This window comes from Sander lucioperca, chromosome 6 (assembly GCF_008315115.2).
Source record: "Sander lucioperca isolate FBNREF2018 chromosome 6, SLUC_FBN_1.2, whole genome shotgun sequence".
Lineage (NCBI taxonomy): Eukaryota > Metazoa > Chordata > Actinopteri > Perciformes > Percidae > Sander > Sander lucioperca.
The window spans coordinates 6,879,099-6,895,475 of NC_050178.1; the positions used below are offsets into that span (position 1 = coordinate 6,879,099).

The 16,377-nt window shown below is 38.2% G+C and overlaps 1 protein-coding gene across 1 annotated transcript in view; it reads left to right on the forward strand.

Annotated features, from left to right (window-relative positions):
* Positions 1 to 16,377, forward strand: part of vgll4b (vestigial-like family member 4b) — a 42,889-nt gene that overhangs the window by 381 nt on the left and 26,131 nt on the right. Inside the window, exon 2 of the mRNA XM_031301661.2 lies at positions 1,526 to 1,599. Within this exon, the coding sequence (XP_031157521.1) occupies positions 1,536 to 1,599 (64 nt within the window). The 5' untranslated portion in view covers positions 1,526 to 1,535. The remainder of the gene's footprint in view (positions 1 to 1,525; positions 1,600 to 16,377) is intronic.

A 16,377-nucleotide genomic window follows, 5' to 3' on the forward strand; every position in this document is an offset into this window, starting at 1 on the left:
CATTTCATTCACGATATAAGGCGGTACTGGCGGGTTCCCAAACTTTCTCACGCCAAGAAACCCCCTATAGCCACACGCTTTCCTCCAGGGATCTGGGGACATTTAGTTGTCTATCTGTGGAGCTGTGGGTGTAGTGGAAAAGAGTGAAACCTATCACTAAATCAAGTAGCGATACATTTCTTTCGTTATTTTGACTGGATATAGGCTACCTCCTAAAGGATCGATGAGCAAACACTAAGGCGGGCTGATGCAGCACTGGTGGGAATAAACGTGGACGCACTTGCTACTAATAATAATCGGTTTCATTTTTGCCCGAGTTGGTCGTATGAAAACTTTGTCGCCTTTCTTCACGCGCTCCACGTTGACTGTGTTGTGACGAGCTAACATGACAACAAACCTGAATTCTTTGCAGTTTAGTCTAAAGCTGTAGGAATAGTTTTTTAATGATAATCTTCCTCTAAACGATTTTTTCCTGCAGAAATGAGGGAAAGGTATCTCAGGAATGCAGAAAGAGGGAAGAGAAGCGCGCTGGAGAGTTTTTCTTCACAAAATACCTCTCATAGCACAGCACTGAAGGCTCAACACTGGAGGACAAAAATCCCCCAAAATTCATATAAATACAACAAACTATAGGATAATAAAAGTGAAGAAGTATTATCCCTAATGGAGCAATAGGCTACTACAAGTTAGAAATACTACAATACAAGTAAAGTCTTGCATTCAAACGTAAGTAAAAGTACAGAAGTATTATTGGCAAAGTGTAATAGGTATCAAAAGTACTGCTATGATTCAATTATTAATTAATTATTAATAATCAATTATTTTGATTATTGTTTAATGCATTTTTTTAAATGCCAAAATGTACTGCTTCCAGCGTCTTGTCACCGTGGGAAATTATGACATTTATAGACCGAATAATTAATCCATAGTGAAAATGGTTGTTAGTTCTAGCCCTGATGTTATATCTACTATATGTGCAAATATAAAAATCAGGGAAGACTGCACTCTACTTAGGCAAAGCTCATGTTAAGCTGCATGTTTTAAGACAATGTTAAACACTGATGTGCTGATAACTTTAGCATATTTTGTTAAATGGTTAAGTAGAAAAACATTTATATTTTCCAAACTATGCTTCGCAAAAAAAGTCTCATTTTGGTGTGTGTGTGTGTGTGTGTGTGTGTGTGTGTACCAAAATTCAGGTATTGTATTGGTTCTGGTATTGACAGATTAAATGTTACTGCTCTATGGGGAAAAATAAGACCTAACATGCTCAACTCATAGTGAAACTTTGAAGACTGTTTGCTGGCTCCTTAATGTGGATAATAATATATATTTTATATACTGTATTATTAAGCTTTATGGGAACAATAGTGATTTTCTTTGTGATTGTGGTGACATTCTTGTGGAGCTCTTAATGACTTGGCATCTATCAAATATTAACTTAGTTTTTGTATTAAATGCTACATAGAGAGGAAAGCCAAACAGCTCTCATGTTCAGCACAGTACCCTCCCCTTTGTCCCACAGGCATCCAAGCATGGAGACTCCACTCGATGTTCTGTCAAGAGCAGCATCATTTGTTCATGCGAATGAAGAAGAGAGTAAGTTTTTAATCAGACTACCAGTTCCTCTTGGGTTTGTGTGTCAGAAGACGATTTTGCTCCCACTTTTTCTGTCTTGCTGTTAAAAGGTGCCCTGTGGACAAAGGATTTGTATGATTGCAGTTGCGTTACATATCGATGAAGTGCAATGTTATGTTCACCCATAAGCCTCGGCCCTGTTTTCTGCCATAAGACAATAGGCGTCTTTGTGCTGTGCAAGCTTGCAGTTGCAGCAGGCAAATAAGACCAACCGCACTCAACTGCCATCAGCACTGTTTTTTAACTCGGCTGTTTGCTTGTGTTAACCTGCTTTCACTAGAATCTGGGTGGGGTAGATTTCTGTGTCATTATCTGTCTTTACCTCCATTTCAGTTTCTTGCTGTCTCAGTCTATTACTGTCTGTCTCTGACTTTGTGTCTGTGTTGCTGTCTTGTTGAGCCCTCTCCATCTTCTCTTTCATTCTCTTCTCAGTCTCTCCGCCTCCCTTGTCTTCTTCTGTCTTTTATTTTCTCCTCTCCTAATCATGTCTGAGGACTTCTGGCATTGCTGAATAAAACCCTTCTGAGATTAAATATTATGCTCGTTTTCAGGTTAATACTTGTATTTTATGTTTCTACTAGAACATGTTTACATGCTTTAATGTTAAAAAACACATTATTTTTCTCATACTGTCTCTCTGAATATACCTGTATTCATCCTCTGCACCATCATTGCGGCCGGGGAAAGACTATAACTGCAATATAGTATAGTTGTGACATCACAACCGTACACAGTCCCTGAATATGGGCTGTTTTCCATTTCTCTGTAGATTGAGAGTTTTGATACTTTCACAGTATTAATATAGCACCTTAACCTGCTTTATAACCAAGTAGACATGGAAATAGCCATCCTTGTCTCTCCACAGCCAGCAGAGTTAAACCTACGAGGAAACTTTACATTCAGTGGATATACCACTGATAATTGTTCTGCACTGTTTGGAGCTGGAAGTTTAGTTTGTTGTTTTTAGTATTGTCTTCGACACCTTAGCAGATTGTGATTCATGTATTTAATAATTGCTCTCTGGCTGTGCAGCTCTTAAACTTAATTTACCGTCGTTGTAGAGCAGTGACAAGCAGATGGATTTGTAATTTTTTTTTTTTATTAATTTGTTTGTGGAATTTGAAGCTCCTCAAGCATCAGGGAGTATGATTTGAGCTTTTAAAGGAAAGCCAAATAACGTACTTAACTCTGTTAAGATAAATGAATATTATAATTTGGTAGAAGTGCAAGCTAGTTGTTGTTACAACCATTTCCATACAGTTCTTTAAGTTCTTATATAAAGTTGCTTGTCTTTTCAAAAATGCATGCTAATTGATCATCTTGGAGTATTCAGTATATATACAGGAATGTTTTAGATCTCTTTTTTTTAGATAGTGTATATTGGTTTATTGAGAGACTGGGAATATTTAAAAAGTGCTTCAGCTGTAACATCTCCCATGTCACCGCTTTGTTCCCATAATGCTTTGGCTTGAATGAGCTGAATATCAGCTTCCTTGCACTTCTGAGTAAATGGGAGCTCTCCTCCCCTCTTCCTCTGCTCCCTCGCTCCCCTGCAGTGTTTTTGTGTTTTCCTCTTTGCTGATGTAATTTTTTGTTGTGGGTCTTGCAAAGCCTCATTGTCCAAAAACAATGCCCTCGACCTCTTTTAAAATTGTGCAGGAGAAATGGGTGAGTCAGTCAACCTACTAACCTAGTCAACCAACAAGCTAGTCTGCCAAACTAGCAACGAGTCATTTAGCCAACCAGGCCAACAGGCAGTTGAGTCATAACCTCTGCCTACTTGTATGCATTTATGACAAGCCTTTGTAATGCGTGTGCAGCACTTGATACCAGAGTACAGAATGGGAAGAGGCTTGGCAACAGCCGCTCTAAAACTCGGAAGAACCAAGTGGGGCTTCAGGGCCGATGCTACAGTTCACAACATTAAGAGCTAGAAATAAAAAGCATTTTTAATTTATTTAAACCACACTCCTACAGATAACCCATCTCTGTTGGAAATTAATTTCTCACAAAATTACACGAATGCTGTCTTGAGGGAAATGGAATTACAGGTATAATTGGTACGAAGTCACTCTGCTTGGCTTCAAAGTGGTAAAAAATATGATATAGTTATGTCTCAAAATAGAATAGTTGGCCTTGCCCCGGATTAATTAAGGCTTCTTGAATATAAGTGTTTAAAAATAAAAAGTTTTTATTAAAATTTGGTTAAACCTTTGAGATTTGTTCTGCTTTAAAATAATTAATTTCTGTTTGCACACATACTACTTGTGATGGGTTGATAGCAGCAACAAGGTTGTGTCCCCCTTATTATAGCAGTTCAGTTTGATACACCTTCTAAAACCACCATAATCCAGATGAGGGATGACGGGAGGTGTCGGTGATCAAATCGTTCATTATTATTATTACCATGCGCTAATAGGAAACAAGCTTTCGCAGGGAGTAGCAGTGAGTGCTTTGCAGTCTTTTTTGCCCTGGGTTTTGCCTCTCAGACCAGAAATTTTGAATTTCTTGTTTTAATGCCATTGTACGGAAAAGTGTGAACATTTTTTGTCAGAATTTGCTTGATTGAATGAACATATGCAAACAAGTCATGCCCTCTTCATTTCACCATTACCACACACACACACACACACACACACACACACACACACACACACACACACACACACACACACACACACACACACACACACACACACACACACACACACTTGAACTCGCCCCTTCTGGCTGGAGGGCAAGCTGTCTGTGAACAACAATAATCACAGGCCTTAAGTCAAATGGTCCTGGCCTTGACTATAATTACACACCATCTAAAAAAACTGTGAAGTAATCTGTGCCTTATATTTAATGGTAAGTGTGGGGAAATGCTTAATACTTGCCGCCACCCCTCCATAGCAATTTTGGTGGCTACTTGGAGTGTGCTCCACCCTTCCTGGAAGCAAACCTGTATTTGAGATCAACCTTAAACGGTCTGGATTGCACTACAGGCCCAGCTCCAAGGACCAATCGAAATATTTTTGTTTGTAGCTTTTTTAGAATATAGCAGGTCATTTCTTTAGTTTTAGTGTGAATTTAGAGACATCAGTCAGCAGGCCCTGACTGGCGACAGGGTCTTGGATGTTAGATCAAAGACAGCCTTTCAAAACGGGGCCGGTGGTTTAGAGCCCGACTAAAGAGATGGAATATGGACCTTTTGTTTCTGACAGGAACCACAACAAAAGAAGGACTGGTGCCAAGAGAAGGTGGTTGGCTGAGATCTAGACAGTGCCCTCTGCTCTACTTCTACACGTGCAAAGATACACATGTTGTACTCTTGTACTTTGTTTGTTTGGAGAAAACACACACACACACACACACACACACACACACACACACACACACACACACACACACACACACACACACACACTAACAGAATCCCCCCTTCATTGTTATAGTTTCCATGGTTTGTTTAAACACCCCCTGTCTTTTCCTAGCTGCCAGTAAAGGGAAGTAGTCCATTAAAACAGGCCTTTCTATAATCTTCTGTTTAATTCTTGCGCTGAATACCACTTTACGTGGGTATTATATACTGTAGATTGTGGACAAAATAATAGGAACACTTTACGGTATAATACATTCTTCGTGTTACTGTAATTTTGTCCATCCCCAGTATAAATATCCGGTCTTGGGTGGGTGTAAGTAAATATGGTCATTGCTTTCTAGTAAATACTTGATCCCAACTGTCTAAATCTACTCAACACTGTGTTAATATTGAGTATAATATATGATATCTGACAGGTCAGATTCAAAACTCTTACTCTGCTTATTGAAAGCACCGGTTACTGACAAAATTTAACTCAATGTGACGCATGCAGGATTTCCATCCCTTTCATCTACATTTTGATGGAGGGCCTATTTAGGGCAACATTTAAACAGTGTTGTATTGTCTGTGTTCATAGTTTTTATCTTCATGGAATAGATTTTATGAAATCTGAATTTGACATCGGGCAGGCAGGCAAATGTAATTTGATCAATGTGATCATGTTCTGCAGGTCCACACTAAGGTGGACCAGATTATCTGAGGTAATCCAATCCTGTCGGTGTCCTAATTTAAAGGTGTATATGATTGAACTACTGCAAGCTTGATTAATCAGACCTTTAAAACGTTTCAAGGGTGGTGTGGTAGTCCTCAGTGAGCAGTCAAAACTAGTCAGGGCTTGTTGATGCTCAGTGGTGTATAGTCAGATCAACACGAAAGGGAAACTTTGTCTAAACCTTGCTGGAGGCAAACGGTATTCTCAGTGGGAGATAATTTGACCGAGGACTCATGCCCGTGGGTGCTATGGGTTGAGTTTGTGTGTGTATGTGTTGAGCTTTTTCAGCAAAGAGTGAGTTTGCCCTCCAGCCTTTTTCTGACAGATATTTCTCCGTTCTTCTTGTGTAACATAACACAGGTGTTAAACAACTACACATAGTAGTGTAAGCATATGGTGAGCAGTATATCTCCCATCTCTGTAACTCATCTTCCCTGTAGGTCTTGTTAAAGCAACACCAAAGCACTTTTCCTCTTCGGTCCCCCTACAGGTTGGAAGTGGAATTGACCATTACCATTCTCAATCGAATTACAGATCCGCTACCCGATCTGGCAAACTTGCATAGTGCGGTTATAACCGATAGAGGGCCGCAAAGCGAATGCAGAAGTGCCGTTCACCCTGTTACGAGTTGATGAACCACTGAAACAATTCTGGAAACATTACTTTAAGGTACAAAAGATGTTGTTGTTGCTTTAAGATGATTAGAAGTTAGAAGAACTATGACCTGGATGACTGAGAACCCTTTACAGACATATCATGAAACCTAGTATTGCTTTTTTATGTTAACCCCTAAAAGAAGTTCACTATTAAAAGGCATGCTTTTTAAATTGAAATCTGACCTTTTGCAACCTTAGCACTGATGCAATTTAGGCTGCCAGTGAGCTCTTTTTGCAGGGTTGTTGTTCCCTTTAATAGAGCATAGCCCCAGTGGTACTTTTACTACTTTAATACATTCAAAGTAGAAACTGTGAATATTAAACAAATAATTAAGGCCAAGTGACCCATTCAGATTTAATATCACTTGTCCTGGCCCAGATTGTGAGAAGTGCCAGTGCATTTCCTGTCAGTGTTTACTCTTTCTTAATAAATGTAATAATTATTTGCACCTGACAGTTGATAAACAAAAAAAAAAGTATTAATTTGAAATCTGCAGCCTCTCTTTACTGATGTGTGATGTTAGTCCCATGGCCAGTCTTTTTATTATATATATATATATATATATATATATATATATATATATATATATATATATATATATATATATATATATATATATATATATTCTCAGATCTGTATTTGGTGGTGTTGTATTTTACAGGATTATCACTGATATATTTGAAACATAGCATTAGACAAGGTGTTGCTGCCACCACTGAACATGAATTGAATATGTTCAATATGGTAAAAAAAAGAAAGAAGTGTGTATCATTTATGACTAAAAGTTTATGGTAGAAGTCTGCAGCAAATAAAACATAGTCAATATATCAAACAAAATAGTTGGGGACAATGTGGAGTACACTGGCATTTAGTGTTGTTGTGTATGCATCCTGTAGTTTTTTTGTGTGCATGCCATAAAAGCTGAAAACAGAGGTGTATTCATGAAAGACTGCATGGTCTATTGTCTCAAACACCACCAGTGTTTTATTGCCAGTTCCCCGGTCAGTGCCTGTTGCCGTTTTATTGATAAATGGGATACTATGATGTCATTACCTGTTAACAGTGTTGACAGTATCACCTGCTATCAGTGTGGGTGTGGGTCAAGGAGTCTGCAGTAGATCAATCTTGGTTATCAGCAAAGGTTTTAGGAGTGCTATAACAATGTCATGGATGACTAGGTCAAAGTGATGTACAGATGATGTACAAGGTAACTACAACGTCCTACTTTAACGCTGACTTCATTGTTACACTCCTGCTCTTGTTCTCTCACACCTGTTTTATCTCTTTTTTGTCATCACAGAAGACATTTACAGAATGTGAGTTATTACTATAGGAATCCTCTCCTTGCCCTTGACTGAGGCACTGGCTTTAAAACAGGAGTCAGTGCGCTGTGGGGCCACCCCACTGCTCCTAAATGGTTAGGGTAGGAGAAATGATAAAGTATAACAACTGGTTGCACTGTCATCATTGTCCAGCTCTGTGATGGACAGAGTTGACCAAAGTCTGTAATAGTGTTGGATAACAAGGGGAGGAATAGTGTCCACAAGACAGGGAGTGGACTTTTCCCAAAAAAAACAAAGCACACTGCTTTGTTAATGTACAAAATATTTTTATTTAACGGCTACATGACATTTCGCACACCGATCTTCCTCAGGGTCAAACGTTTTTACTTTAACAAAGTAGTAGTGTAGCTTGATTTTTTGGGGGGGGGGCAGTATTCTGTCATACTGTGTTTGTTTTTATAATAATGACTTGTTGCTCAGTTCCAATCAACATCCATTTTGATGTTTTTAAGAATATATTCAATTTAGCAGCAACCTTTCCTAAACTTCAGCAGTCGATTATTGGTCTGCTCATTTTGTGGACTCTTTACTGTTATACTGTATCGTGTTGTTACATAATGTAGGTAACTTTTTAATCTTATTATCGGTAAGTGTTTTCACAATGTGGCAAAAGACAGAACATTTTCACCCTTGCCTTATCCTGGTCTGAAAATACTGAAACTGTAACCTACATACATTAAAGCTAGAGTTCAACATTTTTGGAAATACGCTTATTAGCTTTCTTGCAGGAATGAAAGATTGATACCACTCTCAAATATGCCTGTTTAATATGAATCTGGAGCCAGTAGCCAGTTAGCTTAGCTTAGCACAAAGACTGGAAACAGGAAGAAACAGCTAGCCTGGCTCCATCCTGGAGTCTGTGCTGGTTGCCTGGCAACCTCATGCTGATGATAAGACTCCAGGATGTCACTGCGCCAGCCCAAGAAACACTTTGATTACACTTTGGTTTTTGTGCAGATTAAATTGTTAACCAGTGAGCTTTAGAGGTGCTGATAGGTAGTGTTTGTTGCCTTTGGACAGAGCCGAGCTAGCTGGTTTTATGCTAAGCTAACTGGCTGATAGCTTTAGCTTCATATTGAGCAAACATGAGTGTGGTATCAATCTTCTCATCTCACTCTTGGCAAGAAAGTGAATAAGTGCATTTCTCAAAATGTCAAACTATTGCTTTAATAAATTGAACCACTATAACAAGTGTATATTTATTCATTTATAAGTGTATATTTAGTTTATATCAAAAAGAAGTAGGGTTGTTGCAGGCATGGTCACTCAGCAATCATGCTGCTCATAGAGAGCTTGTAATGTAAACTGTGAGTAAATCAGTTCAGTGCTTCTTATTCAAGATGAATAAAAAGCTGGTTGTGGTGGGAAGTGAAAGCTTTCCAGTCACTTCTCTTGTTGTCTTATCCTCCTCCCACATTCATCTCTCTGTGCTCTGAATACACCTCCCTCTGCAGTTTAACTGACTCTGTTGACTGCTGCACACACACGCACACAGGCACTTATGTCATTGTCACTGCTTTGTTAGTGTCGTGGTTCAGTGGCCGACCGTTATGAATCACAGGGTCAAAGGTCAAGTGTCAAAGGGTCACAGTTGCAAGTCACAAGGTTAAATATATTCAACCCTTGTTTCCAAGCATTTCTGTTTTGCACTTTGATTATAAAAATGTAAGAATTTTTGTTGTTTTTCTTTCATACGTACAATTACATACCAGTAATCATTTATGCACTATTTGCTGTTTTTTCTTTCTAAACAAGAGAACAATTTTTTTCACCTATTGGCAGACTATTAGTCTCATTTCTAAATGAGTTGTTTGCAGCTATAAAAGATGTGGTTTAAGTGATTTACTTTCACCGGCTGTTTTTTGTTCCATTTATGTTGAGATATAAACAGTAAGTGATTTTTTTTTCTCTCCCAAATATGGTTTGTTAAATTCTGTTGTAAGGCCTTCCTTGTTGCTGCAAACTCCTTTTATTGGTCTGGGAGGGTGCAGAAATCCATAGGTATCCTCTGGGACACTTTGTGCCCCATGCTGAAGCTTTTCACTTGCCAGCAAGAAGTTTCACTGTAAGGCATTGAGGTGGATATCTGGGGCCTCATTTATCATAAAAAATGTTCAAATTTCTGTCTGAATGAAATTTAGTATGTGCTAAAGTACAAAAAAATCGGCAAATGTGCGCAAGCCAGTCGTAAGCACATCAGTAAGTAATCAATCTTGATAAATCCCACCTATTCTTAACGACCATGCTCATTCACGATTAGGCCATTTGCATTTAGAAACGCCTCCAATTAACTGTATATGGTAACAACACATCCCTTTTTTTAACCATGTGAATGTGTTATTTCCCCTCGCCACAATAATGGCAAAGAAGAGGAACTTCTCAAACACAAATAGAGGTACTGGTAGATGAGGTTGAATCCAACCAACAAATATTGTTTGGTTCACTCAGTGCAGGGAGGGATTAAAAACAAAAGAAAAAATGCTGCATGGGAGAAGGTCACGAATATCACGAGCCAAATCCAGCAGTACATTTTTGGGGAAGCGGTACCTACTAAGAAAAGCCACTCTGTGCCCTCGCCAAGCAGATCAGCACGATCTTTGAGCGCAGTTTGCCAAGTCTTCCCATAAAGCAAGATAAGCCATTGCACTATATTTCAATTCAAACATTTGTCACAGCTGTCTTTTATAGGGTTTGACACCAATTAGGCAACTTGTCTGTTTAAAATTAGATAAATGACTAATTGAGTGTTTTCTAATAAAAGGAAACACAGGACATATGTGGATGTTGATTGCGTTATGCATACTGTGACACTCTTAAATACTTTTTATTTGTAGTATCGCTATTCTACCACTAGATTCTGTTTGTAAGCATGGCCAGACCTGTGCTTATATTTACACACATTCCTAAGTGTAAGTACCAGTTAGTAAATTCCACACTTTGCGTGGCAATGTTCATACGCATTACATCCGCACACATCTGTTCGTAGGCACGGTTGATAAATGAGGCCCCAGGTCTTTTAGTCTAGAACAATGTTGTATGAAGAGTCCTCCACCACACTGAACAGGCCATGTTGTACATACTTTTTGTAGCCACCACCTTTCATAGGTGTTTCTCGCTCCCACCTGTACATAAAATAATCCTAAACAACTGCCTGAGTCAAATGGTCAGATTTTTATGGGTCCTTCCTTACCTGAACAGTGATTGACTCTTAATATTGGCTGGACTGAAAATTTTGAACTCATGACCTACATTTGCTCTCAGTAAATGCCACGCTTGCTGGTCCCATACCAGCTCTGCTGTCTTAGCGAGGGAACATTTTCCTCAGAGCTGTGCTGACCACACATACTTTACATTCCTCTCTTTTTGATAGCATTTACCATAGTTACTGAAAATGAAATGAAACAGGATTGCAAAGCCTCTCACAAAGAAAAGGTTAAGCTTTTATAGTGCTAAAAAAACGTATTCCTGCTGAGACATACTGGGTTTTCTTTGTGAAGACTGAATTCAGTTGCTTTGATTAATGAGTCAGAGTTTTATTTATACAATATGTGAGGCATTCAGAAATTAAGTTATCGCACAACATAAAAAGATTTAGAGTATTAAGTTTCAAGGTGATTTTGTCCAAGAATGTATATTCCTTTGAAGAAGATACAAAGGGTGGTACATGGTAATACCTGAACTGTGAACATACTCCTCTCAGAAAAGTATGTATTGTATCTGTAGTCTCGGCATCCAGTGATAAGGTTGTGTTGAGGACATCTGAGCATGCTGAGGCTGTTATCCAGATACAGATGCAGAACATGAGAGGTAATGGCACAGAGCCTCCTGTCCCATATAGGAGCTGTTTTGGGCTAATAAATGATAAGTCCCTGTGGTTAGTTTTTTAACAGCTAATTGTTAGCATGGCAAGAATGTTTCCACAGGTCCCATTAGCCTATGAAAGAGTACAGATAATTTTCTATTACCAGAAATAAGATGTGATTGGTTATATATTTGAAATGCTTGAGCTTCATTTAGTTAGCATCAAAACAGACATTGATCAGCCTCAAATTCTTTATGTCAAAGTTGGATAACATTATTTTTCCAAATTTAATTTAGAAAGTCTGAATGTTGTGTTGACAAAACGCGTCCCTACTATGCAAAAGATATCCTCTTCACCTTCCCTGTGTCTCAGGTTGCTGCTCAGAAAAGATTTGCATCTCACAATCAGATCCGAGTTGTGTTCCAGGCGGTTGCATGCTTGTTATAACACAGTATATCTAACCTTGCACCGCTCGAGTGTGACAGCCAAGCCACTGTCTGCCTATTGTTTGTTTTGCTGTTTGCAAGCCAGGAGGGAGGAGAAGGTGGAAGGAGGGAGAGCACTTATGATTAGAGATGGAGAAAGGAAAAAAAGATTTGGAGAAAAGAAGAGGGTCAGGATGGACATTTAACATTATTGCATTGTGAGAGAAGAGGTTTGTTAAATCGATAGAGCAAGGAGTGCAGACAGCATTAGAGAGGACAGAAAAAAAGAGCAGATCTGTTTGAGAGAAGAGTGAGAAAGTTTGCTCAACAGACAAATTGGCTATAAGGAAGAGTAGGACTCGGATGACTTAGATGTCTTGGCTGCAAAAGAACACTGCCATGTGTCTATGTGGTTCATATTCCAGCTGGATAAAATATGTGGACTCTGATGGTTGTGGCTGAAAGCTGTTGTACACTGATCACGGCTTGGGACTTTAATAAGACTAGAAGAATGATGTTATGATATCAATATTTATATGAACAGGCCTCAGAGGCAACTGACTCTAATCAGTAATTTGTGATGCTATACTGATGTACAGCATTGAGTTACTACATTGATAATTAAATAGAGGGTCACTAATACAGACTGTAAGAGCCAATTAGTGCCCTTGGTATAAATAGGAACCAATATTTGGTTCCTCAGGTGCAACCCAGAAACACATACAGTTTTTGACCACACACACACCCACACCAACACCACAACACTACACAGGCATACATACAAGCAGTGATTTGTCTGGAAACCCAACTAAGATCTCATGGAATTAAATGGAACCAAAGGTTTTAACTGCAAATATGACTTGGACTTTCATTGATCAAAAAGGTAAAAAGTGCGTCAATTACTCTACCGGTGGAACAGCACCTCAGGGGCTTAAAGCTTGGGCTTAGCCTCTACACAGACCAAACTCTCACAAGGCAAAGACGCACTTTATATCAGGGAGCGTCCTGTGGCCTAGTGTTTAAGACCTGTAGCTTGCCATATAACCACAACGTCTGTGGTTTGATTCCGACCAGGGGTATTAGTATCTAGTTATCTAGTAGTCATCTAGTATCTATACTAGGCATCTAGTAGTCTGTACCTAGTTTTTCAAGAAAAGAAAATCAAATGACATAGTGGTTAATATTAAACAAAACCTTAGATTTGTTAACGTCTGGCAGCAGGGTCTCCAAACACACACACACACACACACACACACACACAGACAACAAAGGTGGGAATGACGAATAGCTTCACTTCCACATAATCAACTGTTGTTATCATTGTTTGGGTGCAGTAACGTGATATTTCCTCCTCCTGTGAGTATGTGTTTTTTACCCAAACACTCCCAGGAACCTTCTGAAATTGTGTCTTGTAAAAAGTCTACCTAGACTAGACTAGATGTTAAAAACTGTGGAATGCCAACCTATAGTATCATAACTTGTAATGCAGGTCTGTCCTACTCAGGTCTTTGTTGACATATGTGTAATCAAATTTCACAGCCTCAAAGTTTGTGTAAAAGTCAAAGTAACCGCCCTGATACCAAGAGCTGAGACAACAAATGTTTGAAGAGATCTACAATCCATTATGTCACCATGTAAACAAAGCTTGTAATGGTGTGGTGGTATTTCAACAGTGGGCACCATAAAGTCATTGAGGACTTATTAAAGATCGTGTTTATAATAAAGTTTAAGGCCAACTTAAGAAATCTACAACAAAGTTTTATCCTTTTTATTTATTTTCATCAATGCATAAATATAGTTTACTTAAGTAAATACATGGAAAGACTGAATTCAAGGAAGGAAGCAGGAAAGGTGAGAAAGGCAGAAGCAAGTTTTTTTTTTGTTTTTTTTGTTTTTTTTTAACACTACTATCATCCTACTGCCTTTTATTCTGTCAGTGTTTGTGTCACAGCACTGGAGTGTATTAATAAAGCATGAGGATGAATCATCACCTGTCCTGTGCAGTGTTGTTATCCAGACACACCCACTCCCTGGAGAAGCCTAGACCTGTTCAGAGAGACACACAACACCGCAGGACATAGGTGTGGTAGCACCTTGGCATGATAGATTAGATAAATAAATAGACAGGCAGGAAGTAAGAGGGATAATGACAGGAAGGCAGGAATTCTCTGCTGGAGAAGAAGGGCAGTTGTATACCCACTAAATGAAAGATGAATGAATGGGGGAGTGCATTGATAGATCCTGTGAAACTAAAGTAAGCTTCAGTGCTCCAGAGTAGAAATCAAAACTGATTAACGAGGTCCAACTTTCAGAAGTTTTTTTGTAAGGACAGAGAATATTACAAACCAGTTCATTAGTTAGTTCAGTAGTCGAATTATTCATTGGTAAAATGTAAAATTCCACAAAAGTTTGCATTCAATTACATGCATGGTTACTTGCACAGCCTGCCTTTTCCTGATAATCGCTGACATCACTATAGGTCATCAGCCAAACAGTGAGCTCTCTACTTCTGAGTCATGCTGATAAAGGCAAGTTGGGGAAACAGTGAGGAGAAAAGGTTATTACCACAGTAGGCTTAGTTATGTGTAACAACCTGTCCCTATGGTAGTAAGAAGTGGGGTTTCACCAAGTTGTGTAACCATTAATCTTCTTATACAGTACTTAATTCAATCTTACAGCATGCCAAGCCAGAACAAAGACACAGTGTTAGAGACTGTTTCCCTTTTTAAGTACATAAAGTCAAGTGTTTGTGATAATTTTAAGACAGTGAGTCCAATGAGTACATTGAAGCAAATGCAGCCACAGGAAACAAATTATGCATCCAATAACCAGAAGCAAGACTCAGCTAAACTGATGTACGGATGTACATGAAAATATCTCTCTTTTTAGTCTTAGTTTATTCATGGTGGCTTTATTAGTTATTTTTATAAGCATGCTTCCATTGTTGTAAATATAGAAGGAAAGGGTTGTAGTCATGAGTTGGTCGTTGTGGTCGTGTTTTCTAATTCGCTGCACGAGAGACAAAGTCTGAGCAAAAGTGAAAAAGACAGACTGGGTCAATTTTAGGCAGAAACCAAAGCACAGGTTCAGAATCGAGATGACGTTTTATCTATTCTAACCTTAATAGTCCTAGAAGATTTTGGAGAGCTATTAAGTCTTTATCTGCCTGTGGGAGCTCCAATGAGCTGCCTCCATGCGCTGTCAAGGACAGATCTTTTATGTTGAATTGTATCCTTTTGCTCTCTGTTTTAGACTTCTAAAAATTGCTTCAGATTAAATTGTTTTACCTTTTGAAAAACATTTAATAGTGAAATTTGTACTGTAATATATGGTTTATCATACATTAAAAGGTGGAGATGTCACCTCTGAATAACTTCAGGCTTAACTCTTAACTTGTATTGGAATTGCCTCTTGGACACATTATATTTTGTGATTAACATTTTTTATTTAATTATAACACAACAATGGACACATTGACTTCTTGTTTCCAACAGTTTGAAAATGTGTGAAGCTTTGTTAATGCCCCGTGAGGCCGTTGAGCTGTCTTATCACAGCTTTGTGGTTTATACTTCCTGAAAAGTTTTGACACCAAACCTTAATAAAGCCTTCAACAATTTAATTTTGACTTTCTGCAACAATGTTTCTGTATGTTGTCTAGGGCTTAAACTAACGATTATTTTCATTGTCGATTATTTTCTTGATTAGTTGTTTGGTCTATAAAATGTTGAAAATGGTGAAAAATGACGATCAGTGTTTCCCAAAGTCCAAGATGACGTTCTCAAATGTCTTGTTTTGTCCACAACTCAAAGATATTCAGTTCACTGTCACAGAGGAGTGAAGAAACTAGAAAATATTTACATTTAAAAAGCTGGAATTTGTGAATAATTTTCTTTTTTTTTTTGTAAAAAATACTCAAACCAATTAATCAATTATAAAAATATTTGCCGATAAATTTAATAGTTGACAACTAACCGATTAATTGATTCATCTTTGCAGCTCTAATGTCACACACAAAACTATATGAGTTGAGCAACAAATTTCAGTGTCAGGCTTCTTACTTTTTAGATACACTGCTTTGAGTTGAGCCCCTGAGTTAGATGTAACCTGCAGCGCCAGCTGTAGTACAATCAGTCACACTGAATGGACTCTCTGCCAGACTTGATGTGTGTGTGAAACTGGAAACAATTGGTATCCAATGAGATGAGCCATGTTCTTTAGTTCTCAGCCACCGTTAGAGTGGAGGAGTGGAGAGGCCTTATGTGTGTAGTTGTGTGGTGTGAGTGTGAGAAAGAGGGATATACTGTATATCTATCTATCTATCTATCTATCTATCTATCTATATATATATATATATATATATATATATATATATATATATATATATATATATATATATATATATATATATATATATATATATATATATATAAAAT